Consider the following 20000-nt stretch of genomic DNA (forward strand, 5'->3'; position numbering starts at 1 on the left):
GTGGTCCAAGTGGGGTCAAGAGAGCTGCTGCTCCAGGGTCTGTTCAGGGCAGAGCGGGCACTCTGTGGAGGTGGAGCAGCTCTCACACTGTAGTCCATGGCCACAGGGCAGAGACACTGAGCCCTGCTCTCCACACGTCACACAGCACTGTCTCTGTTTCCTGTACACCACCTTTAGAGAACACAGAGGAAAGTATTTAGACCTCTAAACCTCACTTCTGATTAGAGACCACCTACACAGATAAATAAGAAAAACATGTAAATGTGTGTAATGCCTCCGTCAGCTGTATTCTTCTCACCCTCGCCCATCACTGCCTGCCGCTATAAATCCAAATATATATAAATCCAAATATATATATATATATATATATATATATATATATATATATATATATATATATATATATATATATATATATATATATATATCTATCCTCACTACACACTTTGAAGCTTTTCTCAGGGTTCTCAGAAGACATTATCTCTAGACAATAAAAGATGCGTCTGAACATGAAATGTACGACTTCCTAATATCCTTTAAAAATGACAACAAGCACTGATTAGCTGCAGTGCTAATGTTGACAGGTCCAATTATGGATTCTAGTCGGATTACCGCTAACGTTTGCTCAGCTCGTTTCTCTAAGAACTTAAGATCCAAATGTTCAGGAGCTTTTTACCAGGAGCCGAGTTATCCACAGAAGTGTCCTCCGCTCCAAAACACACGGACCCGGTGAGTAAAACCCATAAAAACACTGAATAACGCAGTTTCATTTTTAGAATCAGTGTTTCTCCAGCATCTTGAAGTATATTTATATATTTATATTAATATTTACAGAAAGGTATCTGGAAGGGTGAAAGTTTTCAGAATTCCAGCACAAAAAGAAATAAAACGGACTTCAAGCAGGAGATGTTGAAATGAATATAAAACAATATAAAAAACATATTAGTTTCTTTTAGCAGCAGAAAGGTCAAATGTTTGTCTTTCCAGCCATTACACTGCCTTACGTGTTATTGGCCCCAAAACTGCTCGTAACAATTAATATCTCAAAAACTAAAACATTTACAGTTTAAATAACTTCTACTTTAAAAAATAGTTTGGATCGAGTTTCGTGTTTAAAAACATTTGTTTACGATTATATTGATTTGATTCATTATTCCGGTTTAATGATATATTTAAATGTATTATAATAACAATAATACGCTGTATTTGTTCGGCTGCCGCTAACGTCTGTCAGACGCTCAGGACTAAAGTCCTTCATCCTTCACATACAGAGTTAAAAACACCAGGATGTAGGAAGTGTCTTAAAACTGACGCTGCTCAAAGAGACGAGGCCATGACAGGAGAGACGACATGTTCAGGAGAATTACACAACTCATCTAAATATATTGTTATATGCATGTATATATATATATATATATATATATATATATTGTTAACATACATGTAAGTTATAAGTCTGTGGTTGTTACCTGTTCCACGGCGTGTAAGCAGCTACAAAGTTGAGCCTTCAAACTGAGGACGGACTCCAAGGGCAGTCGGTGTAGTAGCCGGAGTTGATGCAGGGCTAGATGGGGGTTGTCTCCATTTCTTAAGCTCTCCAGCGCCTCCTGCAGGAGAGAAGCTTGTCTCTCCGCCTCCTCCTCAGCCTGCTTGGCTCGCTCAGCTTCCATGGCTAACCGTGCTGCATGTGCACGCGACTCCTCTGCATCTGCTTTCAGTGCAGCCCACGACTACAAGAGGCAGACGTTCCAAACTTTAATTTATCTCCCCAGTCAATGCAATATGTGAAAACAGCGTCTTTCAATTTAACGAAAGGAGTTATTTTTAAGGATTCTGTTCTTCTCAGGATCTAACGAGATAAATATCCTGGAAAAATTATGAAATTAGAAAAACTTTTTTTCCAGGCCTGGAAATGGTTTGGACTGAACAGAATGTTTAGAAAAGGTTTTAATAATACTTTGTTTTGGCTATAGTTTAAAATATATGTTCAAAAAACACATACACATATATATATATATATATATATATATATATATATATATATATATATATATATATATATATATATATATATATATATATATATATATATATATATATATATATATATATATATATATATATATATATATATATATATATATATATATATATATATATATATATATATATATATATATAAAACAAGGTTGGCATGTTTTACGAATGCTTGCAATCCTGAGAAATTTAAAAGACAACAAAAAACAAACTCAAAATAGAAAACACATATTCAATGATAGAATATTCGGGTCCAGTATAAACTTCCACAGACATGCGTGCACACATGCCCCACTACCTACCAACCTGAGCTGTGTGTCTCCAGCTGTGACCCCACTGCTTCAGCGCCCTGTGAGCGTCCTCCAGCTCCTGCTTGAGCCTGGACGTCTCCACGCAGGGGCCAGAGGGCAGCAGGGTGGGGGGGGTACCAGGGGAGCCCTGGCCTGACGGGAAATGCTCCCAGATATTACTGCTCATCCCGTTCAGACCTGCAAAGACAAAGAATATAAGCTAAATCATATTCGCCCTTCACTAAACTTCTTGATGTTTTAAATTAAGTTCCACAAACCTAAAGAGCTGTGAGACTGTCCCAAGAAGGTGCTTTCTGATTGGCCGGGTTGTGACAGGGCAGTGGAGAAGAAAGGCGAAGCGTGCGGCCTGATTGGTGGAGACGGTGACGGCGAGCTAAAAGGAGCAGAGCTGCTAAAGGATCCCGGGATATTAACTGGGGCAGAACTCTGAAACTGGCTACCTCCTATAAGAAAGACAAACAATGAATTATGTTTACGCTAAAAGGTGAGTTCACATTTAAATGGCCTGTTCTGCGTCTTTAAATTACCCAGCATGCCTCCCACAGCGGGCAGCGCAGAGCTGCTCTCCAACACCGACACGCCAAAATCATTCAGATCAAGATCATCCAGAGCGGATTCTGAAACACACACACACACACACACACGAGTCGTTCACTCGCCTCTCGACCGTCATGTCTGCAGAAACACGTCGTCTGCAGCGCTTCTTCATCTTCACCTACCTACGACGGACTCTACGGTCTCACTGGTGGGGTAGAAGGGCAGGGCGTTGGCGTTCATGCCCGACGACATGCCGGATCCCGGGGGTCCGAGCCCGAGAGGGGCCGGGCTGGGCGGGGTGGCGGCCAGACTGGACGGGATGCTGGAGGACAGACTCAAAGGGCTTCCCACCGGCAGAAACACCAACAAGTCCTGGAGGAGAAACTTTGCTTTATTCTACAAAGTGTGTAATTACAGGAAACACAAAGATATATAAATAAGATCAAATAAAAGAGAAACCACTTATTGCTTTACACAACCAACATATATGACTTAACTTCGGTGCATCGTGAAGTTAGATTTAAGCATTATTTATATTTAAAGCAGCTCATAGAAATGTAGATCCCAAAAACTAAAAGATTGTGTAATAATAACACATTTTATTTGTATAAACAAAAAGGTACAACAGCAACAGTCTATGAACAATTACACAATATCAGTATAAAAACATATTTAATTTCATTATTTAAAGCAAATTATGACAAGATTTCAATACTTTTATCAACTATTATGATTAATGTACTTTCATCACCTTTGATCTTAGTTTGTACAGATTTTAGGGATAAGAAGTATTGAAGATGCTCCAGGAAATGACTCAACAATAAGGTTTCTATTGCTGCGGTTGTAAGTTTACCTGTTTGCTTTGTGCAGTCACCAACTCTCTGTGGCGCTGCTCGAGAGCAAAACTCCTTTGCTTCGCCTGAAACCACAAGAAATACAAAAGTAAAGATGTGAAGACATGCAGGAGAGTTTCACTGCAAGCTAATCGATACTCAAACATCAACACACAGGAAGAGAACTACACGCATCTCCTGCATGTAGTTAGTGTAGCGTGTATAACATGAGCTGTGAGTGACATGTGAACAAAGCCCTCTGCACAAAGCTTCAGAATATAGAGAGGAATGAAAGTGGAAAGTTTGGTGTATGTAAGTGCTGCTGAAGTGGAGACTTCTGCTGAAGAGTGTGAGAAAAAGCTCCTTTAGAGAAAAGCTCCTTTAAAGATATGTATTGTATTGTAATCTTTGTTTCTTTTAACATTATCTCCTAATGTTCCTGTGTTTCCTCCTCACCTGATCCTCCCTCTCAAACCCCGGCGCTCTGCCGTACCCTCCCTCTCCGGCCCACGGAGACATCGGCTCCGCTCGTGCACTCGTGTCCTCGCACAGAGACAAAACACTCCCCAGCAGCCCGTGCTCCGCCACACACGAGCCTGCCGATGGGGAGAAGGGGTCGGACAAAGAACCAGAACCCATCCCCGTGTTGTGTCTGCTGGGACTGGAAGACGCTTCCTGAGCAGGAAGAGGGTCTGGAGGTCTGGGGGGCGGAGGGGAGCTCGGCGTGGGGAAAGGTGGCTCCTCTGGAACAAAGGGCCCTGCAGGAGGTTTCAACATAAAAATATTGTTAAATTGTATAATGAATGAGATGGTTGTTGAAAGAGGTGCATTGTGGGGACTTACTTTCAACATGAGCAAAGGCGCAGAAGGGCCCTCGGGGACAGCTGCCACACTGCTGCATGTCATTACACTTTGTGGATTTATAGATCTGAGACACAGAAACAAATCAACGTTCAAACCATCTGCTGTCATTTCTGCTCTCGATCAGAGTCCCGCTCGGGTTCAGCAGAGTTCAGTACCGTAAACTGACCCGTGGCTAGGGCGGCACAACTAATCAAATATAGAAATGCAACATTGATTCAACAGACGAACCTCGGGGTGAAACTGCTGTTCTGTTCTTGTGTGGCAATACTGACATCCCTCCGCTCCCTCGCATTTACTGGGGTCGCCCCACTCCTCGCTCTGCTTCACAGCCGGACACGGCAGCGCTCTGTGAAAGAACATCTTTGTTAAGCACATCCACAGATCTGCCAAACAACAACAACATCTTCGAATATGTTCCTGTAGAGCAGCACCTGTACTTGTGCTTGTGCGGGCTGCGCCGCCTGTCTTTGCTGTTGTGGTAGTACGGACAGGCGTAACCTTGGCGGCACAGACGAGGCGGCTTCTTACACAACTCCGTCTTGTAGTGGGACAGCACGTAGTTGTTGTCTAAAGGAGGAGAAACACAGGAGACGAGCAGATGGTGAAGTCTGGAGGCGGTGTGTGCCAGGATGCAGAAGCTGACGGGATCATAACAGTTGATCAAAGGATTGAAATCATGTCATGTTTTTATACTGATGTTATGTAATCGTAGACTGTTGCTGTTGTTACCATGGCAACTGCATCCGAGACAAATACAATGTATAATTATAAACACTTTAATACGTTAAGATTCGCTGATAATTTATCAAATCAATATAATCGTAAAATAAAAACATCTGACATGTTTTTCAAGACGTTACATTTCATTTCACATAATGACTTGTACGGATTCCCCTCGACCGCGTGAACGCTGCAGTAAAACAGATTTACCCTGCCAGCGCGGCTCCTCACTCAGGATCTTCTCGATGAGCGCCGTGCTCGCCGCCTGTCCCGACTGTCCGTCTCCTCCGCCTCCCTCCGTCGGCCCCGAGCCTCCCTGACACTCCATCACCTGCACCTCTCTGCGAAACAAAGACTGTGTGTAAACTACAGAACACACACACACACACACACACACACACACACACACACACACACACACACACACACACACACACACACACACACACACACACACACACACACACACACACACACACACACACACACACACACACACACACACACTGTTTTGTCACCTGATGTCATACACGGGGCTGCGCAGGTCATGTGATCCGTGTGCGAAGGCGCAGTGGGAGCCGTTTTTGCTGCAGTGGCCTTTTGCGTCCGTTTCATGAATACACGATCCCGTCTTATAGTAGCGGAGGTGATATCTGCGCTCTGTGTCGCCCGCTGTCCGATGTAGAAACGGGCATCTGGAAGACGGACAAACAAACACTAAGTGTAAAGTGCAGTTTCAGAATGTTGTGTCTTGGTGAACGACATGAACATAGAATAAGAATTTTAAACGTCGGTATCCGGACAGAATTCGCATCTCGAGTACATAACTGTGAATAAACGTTTAGTTTAAAGAACTAATCTCAGCTCTGTGATTGTGACTCTCTGTGTGCAACGAGGTATTCTGAGATCAGCGCTGCAACACGAACCATTTAAAACGTGCACTCCTCCACATTTACATTCCCCTCGTCAGCAGCAGGGCGTCGAACGTTCAGGTGCGAATGCTCACTGAGGATTATGCATCAGGCACCAGGCGCTTAACTTCATTTATGATCGTGGATACTTGGTGTTTCCTCAATCACCACTTCACTTCCACAATAAAAGGTCCTTTGTTATGTATTTCCCACATTCAGGTGATTCAATCTAGGATTTAAATGTCAAAGCCAACAAGCGTTACCGATGATACCAGCGAGATGTAAACATTCAGAGTGAAACAGGCTTCTGCAAACCTCAAAGTCTGTTTCCTAACTGAATTCACTTTGTACACGAAGACTCACAAACAGTGAAATGGTTTGTACAGCGTTGCCAGATGACGGACAATTATCGTATTTGTACCCTCAGTGTACCCTCAGTGTGCGCTCAGTGTACCCTCAGTGTGCGCTCAGTGTACCCTCAGTGTACCCTCAGTGTGCGCTCAGTGTGCCCTCAGTGTACCCTCAGTGTACCCTCAGTGTACCCTCAGTGTACGCTCAGTGTACGCTCAGTGTACCCTCAGTGTACGCTCAGTGTACCCTCAGTGTACCCTCAGTGTACCCTCAGTGTACCCTCAGTGTACCCTCAGTGTACCCTCAGTGTACGCTCAGTGTACGCTCAGTGTACCCTCAGTGTACCCTCAGTGTACCCTCAGTGTACCCTCAGTGTACCCTCAGTGTGCCCTCAGTGTACCCTCAGTGTACCCTCAGTGTGCGCTCAGTGTACCCTCAGTGTACCCTCAGTGTACCCTCAGTGTACCCTCAGTGTACGCTCAGTGTGCCCTCAGTGTGCCCTCAGTGTACGCTCAGTGTACCCTCAGTGTGCCCTCAGTGTACCCTCAGTGTACCCTCAGTGTACCCTCAGTGTACGCTCAGTGTACCCTCAGTGTGCGCTCAGTGTGCGCTCAGTGTACCCTCAGTGTACGCTCAGTGTACGCTCAGTGTACCCTCAGTGTACCCTCAGTGTACCCTCAGTGTGCCCTCAGTGTACCCTCAGTGTACGCTCAGTGTGCCCTCAGTGTGCCCTCAGTGTGCCCTCAGTGTACCCTCAGTGTACCCTCAGTGTACCCTCAGTGTACGCTCAGTGTACCCTCAGTGTACCCTCAGTGTGCCCTCAGTGTACCCTCAGTGTACGCTCAGTGTGCCCTCAGTGTACCCTCAGTGTGCCCTCAGTGTACGCTCAGTGTACCCTCAGTGTACCCTCAGTGTGCCCTCAGTGTGCGCTCGATGAATGTGGCTCGCGGGTCAATTCTATGTAATATCTTGAAAGACACTTCTTTAAGCTTGTTATTTTACACTATTGTTTGTCTCAGCTTTCTGGGGGTGAATAAAGTTAATTTAAAGAGAATGAGCACGAGAGATAGTGATTTCATTAATTAGCTTATCTTATGGCCGTAACGGTTAACTTGCAGAATATGAACCGTGTCTTCATTTATGTTTTAATAGTAAGCTACTACAATAATTGTCAGACTTATGGGACTCATACGCTCCTTCCACGCATTATAGTCGGCAACAAAACTGATGTGCAGATTATTAGACATGTCAAAAAGTTGTTTAAATACATGTTACACATTTACGCCGATATGCTCTCTTGTGGTTATGACTTGCGAACGTACAATTAGTACGTAGGAGGCTCTAGCACCACATGTCGGACACAGGAAGTGACCTCTACGTCACAACTCCGCTCATCTCCGCTTGCAGCTTTAACTTTCCTCAAAATACGATCATTTTAAGCATGAGGCCAGATCCAATCAGGCAATGCAGGGTGTACTTCACACAATCAGTCAGTTCCCAGATACATAACCAAAGCAAACAGGATGTGAAGCCGACTTGCAGGACACCCAGAAGTCCCAGTTGCACTCACTCGTCTCCATCAGGGCAGGTGCCTGTTCCCTCGTCATATTTGGTGCAGTAAACATCTGGGCTGTAGTTGAAGGTCCCGTCCCGTCTACGGATGGGTCTGCGGCGCCGCTGGTTCAGGAAGTGCCAGTGGAAACAGGAAAAAGGCCTGTGTTGTGTACATTTGTGCTGCACGAACAGGGGGCACTGCTCAGTTCTGAACTCCTTCAGATATCTGGGAGAGAGGAAGAGCAACAAGAGGGAGTGAAATACATTTATAGAAAGTTTCCTACACATGGAAGAGTGTATTCATGTTTATTTATAGTACAGTCAATATAATGTGACTAAGCTTGCATTAGCTTTATGCTGCCATTAGACATATTTACAAATACAGAACTTAAATGAAGCTGTGCCACAAAGCTTGTAATAAATGGCCTATGTTAGTAAGTAACGTTAGGCCTGTTTATCGAGCCCTCCCCCCGTTGATAATCACAGTACCGCTAAAGAGGCTTGGTTCAGTCATGTTCAAGAAGAAAGTCCATCACTCACTCTTTTTTTAAATTTAAATACAATTTAACTGTAGTTGTGTATGTGCAAGTACACGTGAGGTTGTGTACACTTAGCTAGCTAATCCAGCTAACTAGCTACGTACGTGTAATGTTGAGGTTTCTCAGGCTGCACGTTCAACACGGTTGCGGGAGATGTCGAGCCTCCCGCGGGCGAAGACGAAGAGGACGAGGAGGGCCCCCCGGTGGTCGTCGCTGCCGAAGATGACGAGTGTGTTTTGGACATTTCAGCCGTTTGAAGCCGAACAACAAGAACCTTGTTTTTAGCTTACTAGCTAGCTATTCGTACTAGCTTCGAAATCCGCATTCTACAACGATGTGAGCTTGCGCAAGGCAGCAGGAAGTAGTAGCAAAGGGAGAGCATGGAATTATGGGAAATGAAGTTCAATCATAACTTAATAATTTTTTTAACGTTCTTTACTGTACACATGCTCATATACAGAAGTACAGACATATATAGAAAATAGAAAACAACAACAAAAGAGGAAGACAAAATAAACTATAAACTTACATTTTATTTAATAAATAAATAAATATACAAACAGATATAATATATATAATAGAAAACAATGTATTTTTGCATTTAATTTCTAAAAAGTTTAAATAAAGATTTTTTGTTATAGAATTTACTTTTGTGAATGTGAAATTTTGCCAAAAAATTAAAAGATTTAGCATATTTCACTGTTGTTGTTCTGAACCAAACAGCATACCTTTGCAAAGTAATGAAAATTAGCAGAATTTTTACAGGAAATATAAAGTTTTATAAAAACAGTATGAGGACAGCTTCAAAACAAGTGTACATTATCACAGAAGTTGTAATTGTTTATTATTTGCAAATAGTGCTTTGCTAAATAGCATTGATGGAGAAATTTGAAACAGACATCTCGAGAAAAACACAATATTTAATAATACAATATCAATAATACAATACTTCAGAACAACAGGAATAATAAAAAGAATGTAGGTTTATGTGTGGGTTTGTCAACTGCTAAAACACCAAAGAAGAAGAAGAAGCGAGAGAACCAATGAGCGTGTAGTGTTTTACAAGCATGACGTCATGACAAAGTATTTATACTCGGCCTCAACTCCCCCAACACATTCGTGTTCAGCGGACACCTACGACTCACTGTCAGTTACGGCGAGTGCCTCATATCAACCGACGTCCTAAAGGTAAACATCACTACTTTACCACGTATAAAACGTACTTAAATACGTTGTCAATAATATTAAATCTGTTTCTGTTGATCGTTTTCTGTTGATTGCATTGTTTGGTAAATAGGCTAACATGGCGACGTGCTAACATTAGCGTTAGCTTAAAAACGGAACAATGGAATCTCTTACAGATGACGTTTCTAGTTAAACTTAGCCGTTGGCTCGTCAAAATGGAAAATTGGACGTAAACAAGTGAGGTTAGCAGGAGTTGACTGTCGAGATTGATGTTTGTTGTATCTTACAAATCTGGTCATTAGCTAACGATAAGCTAATTATGTGTAAGCTAATGTTGTCGAGCTGAATCGAGGCAATGTCGCCTGAGGGTGAAATCAAGCCGTTAAAATGGCGAAGTGGGAAAGCGAAGACGGACTGTTGCGAGTGTTTGACTGTCGCTATGAGCCACTGGGTTTGTAAACACCGTTGTAAATAGTCATGGCGCCAATAGTCTATGAGCTTTACGTCTCTGATGGTAATAAATCAGTAGTGTTTGTGCTTTTATTTTAGGCCTTGTAGAGTCTATAACCCGACGCCTCCAAGGGGGGAGGGGTGCTGTGTTAGCTTGTGTGCTGGGCTGGGTTAGCATTTGATCTCGGTATCAAAATCGGATCCTTACGATTTGTTTGCAAGTACCAAGATTAATTCTCAAGTAGTCGTCTAATGCAAGTAATATTGTTTTTGTTTTAGCAAGTACGAGATGGCCCGTACCAAGCAGACTGCGCGTAAATCTACTGGAGGAAAGGCGCCAAGGAAGCAGCTCGCTACCAAGGCAGCCAGGAAGAGTGCACCCTCGACGGGAGGAGTGAAGAAGCCCCATCGTTACAGGTGAATATGGCATACGACCCTTAAATGGTAGTTCATGGGGGCATTAGCTTTATTGTTGTTTTTTAACGTTAAACACGTTTTTGTTCAGGCCCGGTACCGTGGCTCTGAGGGAGATCCGTCGTTACCAGAAGTCCACGGAGCTGCTGATCCGCAAGCTGCCCTTCCAGCGCCTGGTGAGGGAGATCGCTCAGGACTTCAAGACCGACCTGCGCTTCCAGAGTGCTGCCATTGGAGCTCTTCAGGTGAATGTGGATTTCAAGTTTGTAATGGCGTGGCTACATTGGCAGGAGTTGTTGTTTAGGGAGACTTTTTTTGCTCACGGGTTGAGGAGTTATAGTTCACTGAACCATCGCTAATTTAAATTCTATTAGTTTTTAAATGCTTTTTCACATTTATGTTCTCAGAAATATCTAAATGACATTCATGGTTGTAAATTGGCTCTCTGCATATCACTATTGATGCTTTTATCAACTTCAACTTGCGATGAACCTAATGTCTGTTTCCTTTTTTCTTTTAAACAGGAAGCCAGCGAGGCTTACCTGGTGGGTCTGTTTGAGGACACCAACCTGTGCGCCATCCACGCCAAACGTGTCACCATCATGCCCAAAGACATCCAGCTGGCTCGCAGGATAAGGGGCGAGAGAGCCTAAGCAGCCAGTGGCAACATGGCCGAGACAAATGATACTATTTATCGTACTTAACCATTTTTGTGGACATTTTTATTTCTTGGGTATTTTTTTACAAGCTTTCTTTTGAATATTTTGTATTTTAGATTGGGACAATTCATCAATCATTCCACGAGTACACTTATAGGATAGTTGGAAAAGTGTTGTGCAGTAGGAGTGTTTTTGCCTATTCCATCATGGGTCATTACTACGTTGTACAGCCATCACACCACCTTCAAGTTCTTTGTGGGCATCAGGCTCCCGCTTTGACGTGAGGATGAATTCTTCACATCTTCCATGGGGTCCAGGGTCTCTTCACCATCACAAAACACCAGCGTGTCCTGCTCGACCAGCTCGCTGCAGTGTCTGGGTTTCGGCTCCTACACTCGGCGACTGCGAGCTTGGCAGACCCCTCCCGTATTTTTCTGGACTGCTTTTTACATGTTTTTCAACATAAAAATCTTGGCAGCTACATTTAATACTATTTATGAAAATGTTGTCGCATGTCTTTCTATTAAAAGTCTTTATGAGTAGAAAGCCTCGTGTTGTGTGTTCAGTCAGTAACGCAGCGTGTAGACTTATTCCATTTATTTACAACATAACAGGCTGTCGGTGAGCTGTCATACAAACCACTCGGTATGTTTGAAACCAGTCGCTGTAAAGAGCAAAACAAGCGTTCAATATCTTAAATACTAGTTAACCCAGGATCACTGTTAAACATTGCTAAGTTATATTAGTGCGTAAAAGAACAAAGTATAATTAATGATTCTATTCACTGCAGGAACTTCGTGTAAAATGAATTTAACTATCATGTGTAATCACTGCTTTTCTAAAACTAGCGCACGCTGCCTCACCAACACGACACACGATCTCCTCGCACTCCTGGACGCTGCCGGCTCTGAGCGCCACACAGCAGAAGCCTGTCGACTGGGGGGTTTCTGGGGAGTCTCTGAAAACAGCCAATCACAGGCTTAGATGTAATGCAGCCAATGATGACTCATGCAATGCATCATGTGTTGCTGCATATAAGACATGTAATGTACCAGCTGGAGAAGTGCCTACAAACGTCAAACACTTACATGTTGTTGAATTATACACGACAGATGCAATATTTAAAATATGGAATATGTAAAAAAAAAATCTGTTGCACAAAGGTAATTAAACGCAGAACTTACGCCACGCAGAACGCAAATATGGTGTAGTCCGGTTGACTGAATCTCCCAACACATGAAATCTCTGGATAGTGATGCTCAAACAGCTCCTGACAATATTAACACAAGTTAATATATATAATATATTACAATATTAACACAAGTTAATATATATAATATATTACAATATTAACACAAGTTAATATATATAATATATTACAATATTAACACAAGTTAATATATATATATATAATATATTACAATATTAACACAAGTTAATATATATATAATATATTACAATATTAACACGAGTTAATATATATAATATTCATAAACCCAATAAACAAAGGAGCATGCTGCATTACTTTCATAGTAAATGTATCGGACTGAGTAGTTTGCATTTAAAGATATTAAACATAATTACAAATTCAAAAACCAGCAGATTAGAAGTAAACAACATAAGACAAGATCTGAACAATAAACATTTATATTATTATAGATATGATCTTTATACCTAAACGTTATATCACCAAACTAAACTTTATTTAAAATACAGGTGTACCTAATAAAGTGGCTGGATCTACCAACCCACCTGTCTCCCTCCCTACCCACCCGTCTCCCTCCCTACCCCTCCCTACCCACCCGTCTCCCTCCCTACCCACCCGTCTCCCTCCCTACCCCTCCCTACCCACCTGTCTCCCTCCCTACCCACCCGTCTCCCTCCCTACCCCTCCCTACCCACCCGTCTCCCTCCCTACCCACCCGTCTCCCTCCCTACCTACCCGTCTCCCTCCCTACCTGTCTACCTGTCTACCTGTCTACCTACCTACCTACCTGTCTCCCTCCCTCCCTACCTACCTGTCTCCCTACCTACCTACCTACCTGTCTACCTACCTACCTACCTGTCTCCCTACCTACCTGTCTCCCTCCCTACCTGTCTCCCTCCCTACCTGTCTCCCTACCTGTCTCCCTTGAGGAGCTTGAAGGAACGGCGTCATCGACTCACCAGTTCAGTGTTTCTGTCCGTGCACGTCAGGTGTGTTTCCTTCAGGTCTACGAGCACTTCCTGCGGGACAAGACTTTATTGAGCTCATGTTGACGTTGATATAAGTTAAGACTCGCAGCAGCTTCAGTACCTTGCTCGGCTGGTTCTTCTGCAACACTTGTGAGATGGCGTTCTGCAGCACCTCCTTTCCCCCGTACTGAGAAACAAAGCGACGTTACAGGAGCGAGCAGCAGGACGATGAATGTATTAACTTGTGAGTATTTACCATGCCGATGTTTGCTTTTCCCAAGAACTGCACGATGTACACGATCCTGTTGAGGAGAGTCAGCATCTTAACGTACACTTCTTAAAGGGACAGTACACACAAATCTAATTCATGTTATTGTGCTGTTTATTAATCTAGATCAGGGCTATATATTTAAATGATTTAAAATGTATATATTATAACTTATGATTTAGTGCTTTATATATTTTCATACATCATTGCATTAAATACATTTCAAAAACAACTTTAATTTAAAAGAGTATATTTATCTACTCTAATAATAAATTAATGTTCTTTTTAATTTTAAGTAAAACACGGGCTGCATTTAACAGAAAACATCTCGTAAAGTGTAGCTTTGATCTTTTCACATCAACAGTCTCAATCAATTTTATAATAAATAATCTAATATTCATTATTGTTTACACAGGGTACCCGGGAATTCAATTAAAAGAAACAATAACAACAACTTCACAATAACCAAAACTGAGGGAAAGATTAGAAACACTTCCTGTACGAAATGCACCGTGGTGCCTTCAGGAACGCTGCAAAATCTTGGTTGAAAAGCCAATTTTCATTCGTTAGATGTTCAATGTTAGAAGCATTCGCTAAATCATAAGAAAACGTCCTGTTACTGAAGGCGGCTTGTTTCTTCTACTTTCTCTTTGATGCTGCTGTCTTGAACAGGACTCCCTTGTAAAGAGATTCTGAATGTTAATCGTAATATAATACTTCTCCTACACGTGTCGTAACATTCTTAAGACTTTTTAATATAAATAAAGGGCGTAGTCTGGAATGAATTAATTCAATCCTGTTTATCAAATAAATGTTTTCATTCACACCAAAACAATCTAGTTTGATTAATATCGCTACAGGAAAGAGGGAAAACATAATGATTTTAGGGTGAACTGTCCCTTTAAATCCTCCTCTGTCACTTGCCTTCCCTCTTTGAGACACTGTGACGGAGAGGTGTTCTGGTCCTTAGCGGCGGACTGCTGGGTGGTGGCGGGGCCGAGCTGCAGCGCCGGGTTCTCCGTCCTCAGGGCGCGCAGGAGTTTGATGAGGGGCCGATACACGGTGCCATCCCGAGCCCTCCACCGCAGGACCCCGATGGACAGAGGGCAGCCCTTCAGCCGAGACAGAACCACGCCTGCCTGGGAAAACAGGGGAGAAGTATTCAAACCTGAGGTGGAGATCTTTCAATTAAAGGTTCTGCCACTAGGGGGCAATTTGAAGTTTTGTGGTGTCGTGAAGTAGCGTGGAATCATGGGAGCAGAATTATCCACAAAGGTTTTCACTTCAACAAAACAAACTGACCTGCTGATTAAAACCAGCACAAACACCCAATTAAGCAGTGTCACGTTAAAAATCAGTGTTTTCCTGGTGGACACAGGATGTAGCGGCCACGAGCTAACGGCTAACGATTGCACAGCTCGTTTCTGCACATGGTAATAATAATATATATTAAATTACTGGATTATAATTATTGATGCATTAATGAGTTCAGCACTTTAATGTTGAAGCTTTTCACCAAAAGATCAATAAAGTTGTATCTTCACCTATAAGAGATGCAGACGAGTAGAAGTATAAAGTAAAGTACAACAATGTAAACAGAGCAGCAGGTTTTTTAAAAGTTATACAAACGCTTATTTGTCGAAGGTGTGACGAGCTGGTGTCTCAATAAGACGACACACAGTGAGCTCAACACACTCAAACATTTTTAACTTCAACATATGATTTTAAGGGATCGGTATGAGGTCAGAGTCAACAATATGAAAATATTCAGCTTCTCGTCAGCGTCAGAGAGAAGAGAAAACTCAAAGAAAGGAGAAAAGTGTCGATGAATTGAAGTAAATTGGAGCCAGAACAAGTTTACAAGCTCTCACACAACTCGTGCTTCAAGTAAAACCTAAAACTTTACGATTTAAAATATTTACACGAGTAGCGCGTCTGCCCACGTGACAGCGCTTGTGTGGAAGAGTTTTAAATATTAAGGTTTTATTGAACATGTGTGTGAAGTCGTGACATCGACGGGATGTTCTGCACGATCTTTATCGTTCTGCACGATCTTTATCGTTCTGCACGATCTTTATCGTTCTGCACGATCTTTATCGTTCTGCACGTCCTTTATCGTTCTGCACGATCTTTATCGTTCTGCACGATCTTTATCGTTCTGCACGTCCTTTATCGTTCTGCACGTCCTTTATCGTTCTGCACGATCTTTATCGTTCTGCACGATCTTTATCGTTCTGCACGTCCTTTATCGTTCTGCACGTCCTTTATCGTTCTGCACGTCCTTTATCGTTCTGCACGTCCTTTATCGTTCTGCACGATCTTTATCGTTCTGCACGTCCTTTATCGTTCTGCACGATCTTTATCGTTCTGCACGTCCTTTATCGTTCTGCACGTCCTTTATCGTTCTGCACGTCCTTTATCGTTCTGCACGATCTTTATCGTTCTGCACGATCTTTATCGTTCTGCACGTCCTTTATCGTTCTGCACGATCTTTATCGTTCTGCACGTCCTTTATCGTTCTGCACGATCTGCACGTCCTTTATCGTTCTGCACGTCCTTTATCGTTCTGCACGTCCTTTATCGTTCTGCACGTCCTTTATCGTTCTGCACGTCCTTTATCGTTCTGCACGATCTGCACGTCCTTTATCGTTCTGCACGTCCTTTATCGTTCTGCACGTCCTTTATCGTTCTGCACGTCCTTTATCGTTCTGCACGTTCTGCACGTCCTTTATCGTTCTGCACGTCCTTTATCGTTCTGCACGTCCTTTATCGTTCTGCACGTTCTGCACGTCCTTTATCGTTCTGCACGTCCTTTATCGTTCTGCACGTCCTTTATCGTTCTGCACGTTCTGCACGTCCTTTATCGTTCTGCACGTTCTGCACGTCCTTTATCGTTCTGCACGTCCTTTATCGTTCTGCACGTCCTTTATCCTTCTGCACGATCTTTATCGTTCTGCACGTCCTTTATCGTTCTGCACGTTCTGCACGTCCTTTATCCTTCTGCACGTCCTTTATCGTTCTGCACGTCCTTTATCTTTCTGCACGATCTTTATTATTCTGCACGTTCTTTATTATTTATTCTGCACGATCTTTATTATTCTGCACGTTCTTTATTATTTATTCTGCACGTCCTTTATCTTTCTGCACGTTCTTTATTATTCTGCACGTTCTTTATTATTTATTCTGCACGATCTTTATTATTCTGCACGTTTTCAGATAGTTTTCTGTTGTTAAACTCGGCTCCATTTACTTAATTTCATCAAGACTTTTCTCCGTTTTTGGATTCTTCGCTCACCGTGGTGACATTTAAAGAGTTAAAGGCAACACGGGCGAGTAACTGATATATAAATAGCAGCATTCTTGATGTTATGTGTATCTCCGGTGGTTTTCCTACGAGGACAAACGTACGTATATGACGTCTGTGAATGTCTCTGGTTTTGGTGTTAATATAAAACGCTGCATGTTTTGAGGATACCTGTCCGTTCTTTGAATTCCTCAGGGACGTCCCGTTGATCTCGTCAATAATGTCTCCAGGACAGAGAAACTTGTCGACGTGCGCCTGACCACCGGGCGTCAGGTCGAGGACGAAGACTCGTCCACTGAGGTACCTGAGGGACAGATGGAGACAGACGGAGAAGATGCAGCAGGTCGGACAGATAAACTTGTGATGGAGACACAAACCTCAACACCATCCCCACCTCCCGACAGGGCACGACCTCATACGTCTCACACACCTGGAAACATACAAGTTAATTAATAATCCGTCTCTCAAGTTCTGATAAATCTAAGTCCTGTTGTCTCTCAAAACAAATCCGTGTTTCTTTTACCGGCAGGATCCAACTCTCATCCAGAAAACTGCAGTTCTGTGAAGAGAACAAAAGAAGTTATTTTGTAAAGTCGCATGAATTCAAAGTGATTTTAAATCACGACAGCTTTCACCAAATATAGTTTGTATTAAAGTATTCATGTTATGTTTGGTGGTGGAGAGTAACTCAAGTATTTTTATTTTCTGCTACTTTACACTTTTCACTCCACGACATTTATCTGAAAGTCATATTAATAATATAATATTAATAATACAAAAACAAAAAACATTTCCAGCTCTTCCACTTTTAATTCAGATATGCTGTAAATATTCTCTCACAGAAATGTGTCATATTTTTATTGTATTTTCTTTTTTGTATATTTATATTTACATTTTGTATTTCATAATATTATTTTAAATAATTTTATAATATAGACCTTTAAAAAAAAAGCTGCAACATTAAAGTGATGAACACATTAATGCATCAATTATTATAATCCTATAATATATACTATTCTGACATGGACAAAATAAGTACTTCTTGCTTTTTAAGTATATTTTGATGTTAATACTTTGTACAAGTTTGAATTTTATTTCAAATTTATCAGCAATAAAACTACGAGTTGCATGAAAGAGCTCGAGTCATATAAAAGATTAAACAAGATAAAAAGTGATGAAAGTGCATTAATAATTATATTATTCTGAAAAGGGCTGTTGTGCAGAACGAGTACTTTTTGTACTTAAAGTACATTTTTAAGCGAATACTTTTATACAGAAGTCTACTCTGAAGACGTCGTCCACCTCTGGTTATATTCTAAAGGAAAATCCAGAGTTGCAGCTTTTTTAAATGCATAAATAAAGATGAACTGACCTCCATGTCCAGTTTAAAGTCCATGTGAGAGAGGACCAGCAGCAGCGACATGAAGGGCTCTGCAAGAGAGAAAAAACGTTGTTGATGTTGAACGCTGAACGCCGGCGCCGACAAGAATTTCCTCGTTTGTGGAAACAATAAAAGTAAAAAGCCTCACCCACAAACTCCTCATTCCTGAGGATCGACACCTCCGGGCTGTAACACTGGAGGCGACAGAAACAGCATTAAACTCTGAGTGTGTTGTATAATGTAAAGTGTGTCCGCTGCATGTTCCTGACCTCCAGGACTCGGGGTGTGTGCAGCAGGTGTGTGATGAGCTGCGGCAGAGCTCTGCGGCTGAGGGCGAGTCGGAGCAGGAAGCGTCCTCGGCCCTGAGCGGAGAGCAGCTTCCTGCAAACTCTGGTCTGCTCCACCACCAGGGAGAGAGCGGACAGCCTGCGGAGACGGTGGCGAGGATTTCAATCGTTTCACAGATTTAACGGGAAAAACAACATTTGATGAATATATGGATCATTTCATTTCACGATCCTCATTTTATTTAAGTATATATAATATAATATATTATATTATATAATATATTATATAATTAATTAATTAATTAATTAAAATCTAATGTTTTTCTTCTCAATTCAAAATCTAATAGCTTTATTGGCATGAACATAATGACAGTATTGTCAAAGTATTGTGCGAATATCGAATATATTTATTATTATTATTATTTATTTCTATTATATTAGTTATAGCTATTATGAATAAAAGAATAACAAAATTGCAATAAACTTTAAACCATAAAAACACGGTCTCCTCGGGTGTTACCTGCCGCAGGCGTCTTTTTGGTTGAGCTGCTCGAAACACTGCCAGTAGTCTCTGTGCACCAGGCTGAGAACCGGCTCTGAAAGAGCAAACGCACAATGAAATATTTCAAATGTGACACTTCACTTGTTATTAAGATATTTTAAATACTTCAAATTATGCCACAACAATATTGCGGCATAATAAAACCACATCTCAGAAAGATTCCCAGAGAATTTAGCATTATTATTGTTAATATTATTAATATTATTATTGTTATTATTAATATTATTATTATTAATATTATTATTGTTATTGTTAATATTATTATTAATATTGTTATTGTTAATATTATTGTTAATATTATTATTGTTATGATTATTATTGTTAATATTATTATTGTTGTTATTATTATTATTGTTAATATTATTGTTATTTTTATTATTGTTAATATTATTATTGTTATTATTATTATTGTTAATATTATTGTTATTTTTATTATTGTTAATATTATTGTTGTTATTATTATTATTGTTAATATTATTGTTATTTTTATTATTGTTAATATTATTGTTATTTTTATTATTGTTAATATTATTTTTATTTTTATTATTGTTAATATTATTGTTATTATTATTATTGTTAATATTATTATTGTTAATATTATTGTTATTTTTATTATTGTTAATATTATTGTTATTATTATTATTGTTAATATTATTGT

The 20000-nt window shown here is 41.1% G+C and overlaps 3 protein-coding genes across 7 annotated transcripts in view; 1 reads left to right on the forward strand and 2 right to left on the reverse strand.

Annotated features, from left to right (window-relative positions):
• Positions 1-8993, reverse strand: part of unk (unk zinc finger) — a 10785-nt gene extending 1792 nt beyond the window's left edge. The window contains exons 1-15 of one of the 2 annotated variants that reach the window (XM_029456925.1): positions 8762-8993; positions 8135-8344; positions 5821-5997; positions 5513-5643; positions 5014-5149; positions 4811-4928; positions 4562-4646; positions 4175-4476; positions 3739-3804; positions 3068-3257; positions 2876-2965; positions 2606-2791; positions 2344-2525; positions 1470-1730; positions 1-171 (exon numbers count right to left, since the gene is read on the reverse strand). The exon at positions 1-171 is cut by the window's left edge and continues 1792 nt beyond it. In XM_029456925.1, coding sequence (XP_029312785.1) covers positions 16-171; positions 1470-1730; positions 2344-2525; positions 2606-2791; positions 2876-2965; positions 3068-3257; positions 3739-3804; positions 4175-4476; positions 4562-4646; positions 4811-4928; positions 5014-5149; positions 5513-5643; positions 5821-5997; positions 8135-8344; positions 8762-8901 — 2430 coding nt within the window. In that variant the 5' untranslated portion in view covers positions 8902-8993 and the 3' untranslated portion in view covers positions 1-15. Of the gene's footprint in view, positions 172-1469; positions 1731-2339; positions 2526-2605; positions 2792-2875; positions 2966-3067; positions 3258-3738; positions 3805-4174; positions 4477-4561; positions 4647-4810; positions 4929-5013; positions 5150-5512; positions 5644-5820; positions 5998-8134; positions 8345-8761 lie in introns of those variants that run through there. The other variant, XM_029456926.1, reaches the window with a different exon arrangement.
• A 724-nt stretch (positions 8994-9717) lies between these two features.
• On the forward strand, positions 9718-11907 carry LOC115024990 (histone H3.3). The gene is made up of 4 exons (XM_029456940.1): positions 9718-9845; positions 10572-10709; positions 10798-10951; positions 11231-11907. The coding sequence occupies exons 2-4, from the start codon at positions 10582-10584 to the stop codon at positions 11357-11359; spliced, it is 411 nt and encodes a 136-aa protein (XP_029312800.1). The 5' UTR covers positions 9718-9845; positions 10572-10581; the 3' UTR covers positions 11360-11907.
• LOC115024986 (uncharacterized) overlaps positions 11570-20000 on the reverse strand; it is a 9942-nt gene continuing 1511 nt past the window's right edge. For 2 of the 4 annotated variants that reach the window (XM_029456929.1, XM_029456927.1), the window contains 13 exons: positions 19301-19376; positions 18763-18919; positions 18642-18687; positions 18485-18543; positions 17636-17671; positions 17490-17542; positions 17284-17416; positions 14733-14947; positions 13797-13842; positions 13662-13727; positions 13532-13591; positions 12550-12635; positions 11570-12323 (listed from right to left, as the gene is read on the reverse strand). In XM_029456929.1, the coding sequence (XP_029312789.1) occupies positions 12176-12323; positions 12550-12635; positions 13532-13591; positions 13662-13727; positions 13797-13842; positions 14733-14947; positions 17284-17416; positions 17490-17542; positions 17636-17671; positions 18485-18543; positions 18642-18687; positions 18763-18919; positions 19301-19376 (1181 nt within the window). In that variant the 3' untranslated portion in view covers positions 11570-12175. The remainder of the gene's footprint in view (positions 12324-12549; positions 12636-13531; positions 13592-13661; positions 13728-13796; positions 13843-14732; positions 14948-17283; positions 17417-17489; positions 17543-17635; positions 17672-18484; positions 18544-18641; positions 18688-18762; positions 18920-19300; positions 19377-20000) is intronic. The other 2 variants (XM_029456928.1, XM_029456930.1) reach the window with 2 other exon arrangements.

The sequence above is a fragment of the Cottoperca gobio genome, chromosome 19 (assembly GCF_900634415.1).
Source record: "Cottoperca gobio chromosome 19, fCotGob3.1, whole genome shotgun sequence".
Lineage (NCBI taxonomy): Eukaryota > Metazoa > Chordata > Actinopteri > Perciformes > Bovichtidae > Cottoperca > Cottoperca gobio.

What these genes read in the sequence shown, in the direction of transcription:
- LOC115024990 (XM_029456940.1), top strand. Translation starts at nt 10,582, where the DNA reads ATGGCCCGTACCAAGCAGACTGCGCGTAAATCTACTGGAGGAAAGGCG. An exon ending in AAGAAGCCCCATCGTTACAG is followed by an intron (nt 10,710 to 10,797) that starts GTGAATATGGCA and finishes GTTTTTGTTCAG; the next exon opens with GCCCGGTACCGTGGCTCTGA. An exon ending in CTGCCATTGGAGCTCTTCAG is followed by an intron (nt 10,952 to 11,230) that starts GTGAATGTGGAT and finishes TCTTTTAAACAG; the next exon opens with GAAGCCAGCGAGGCTTACCT.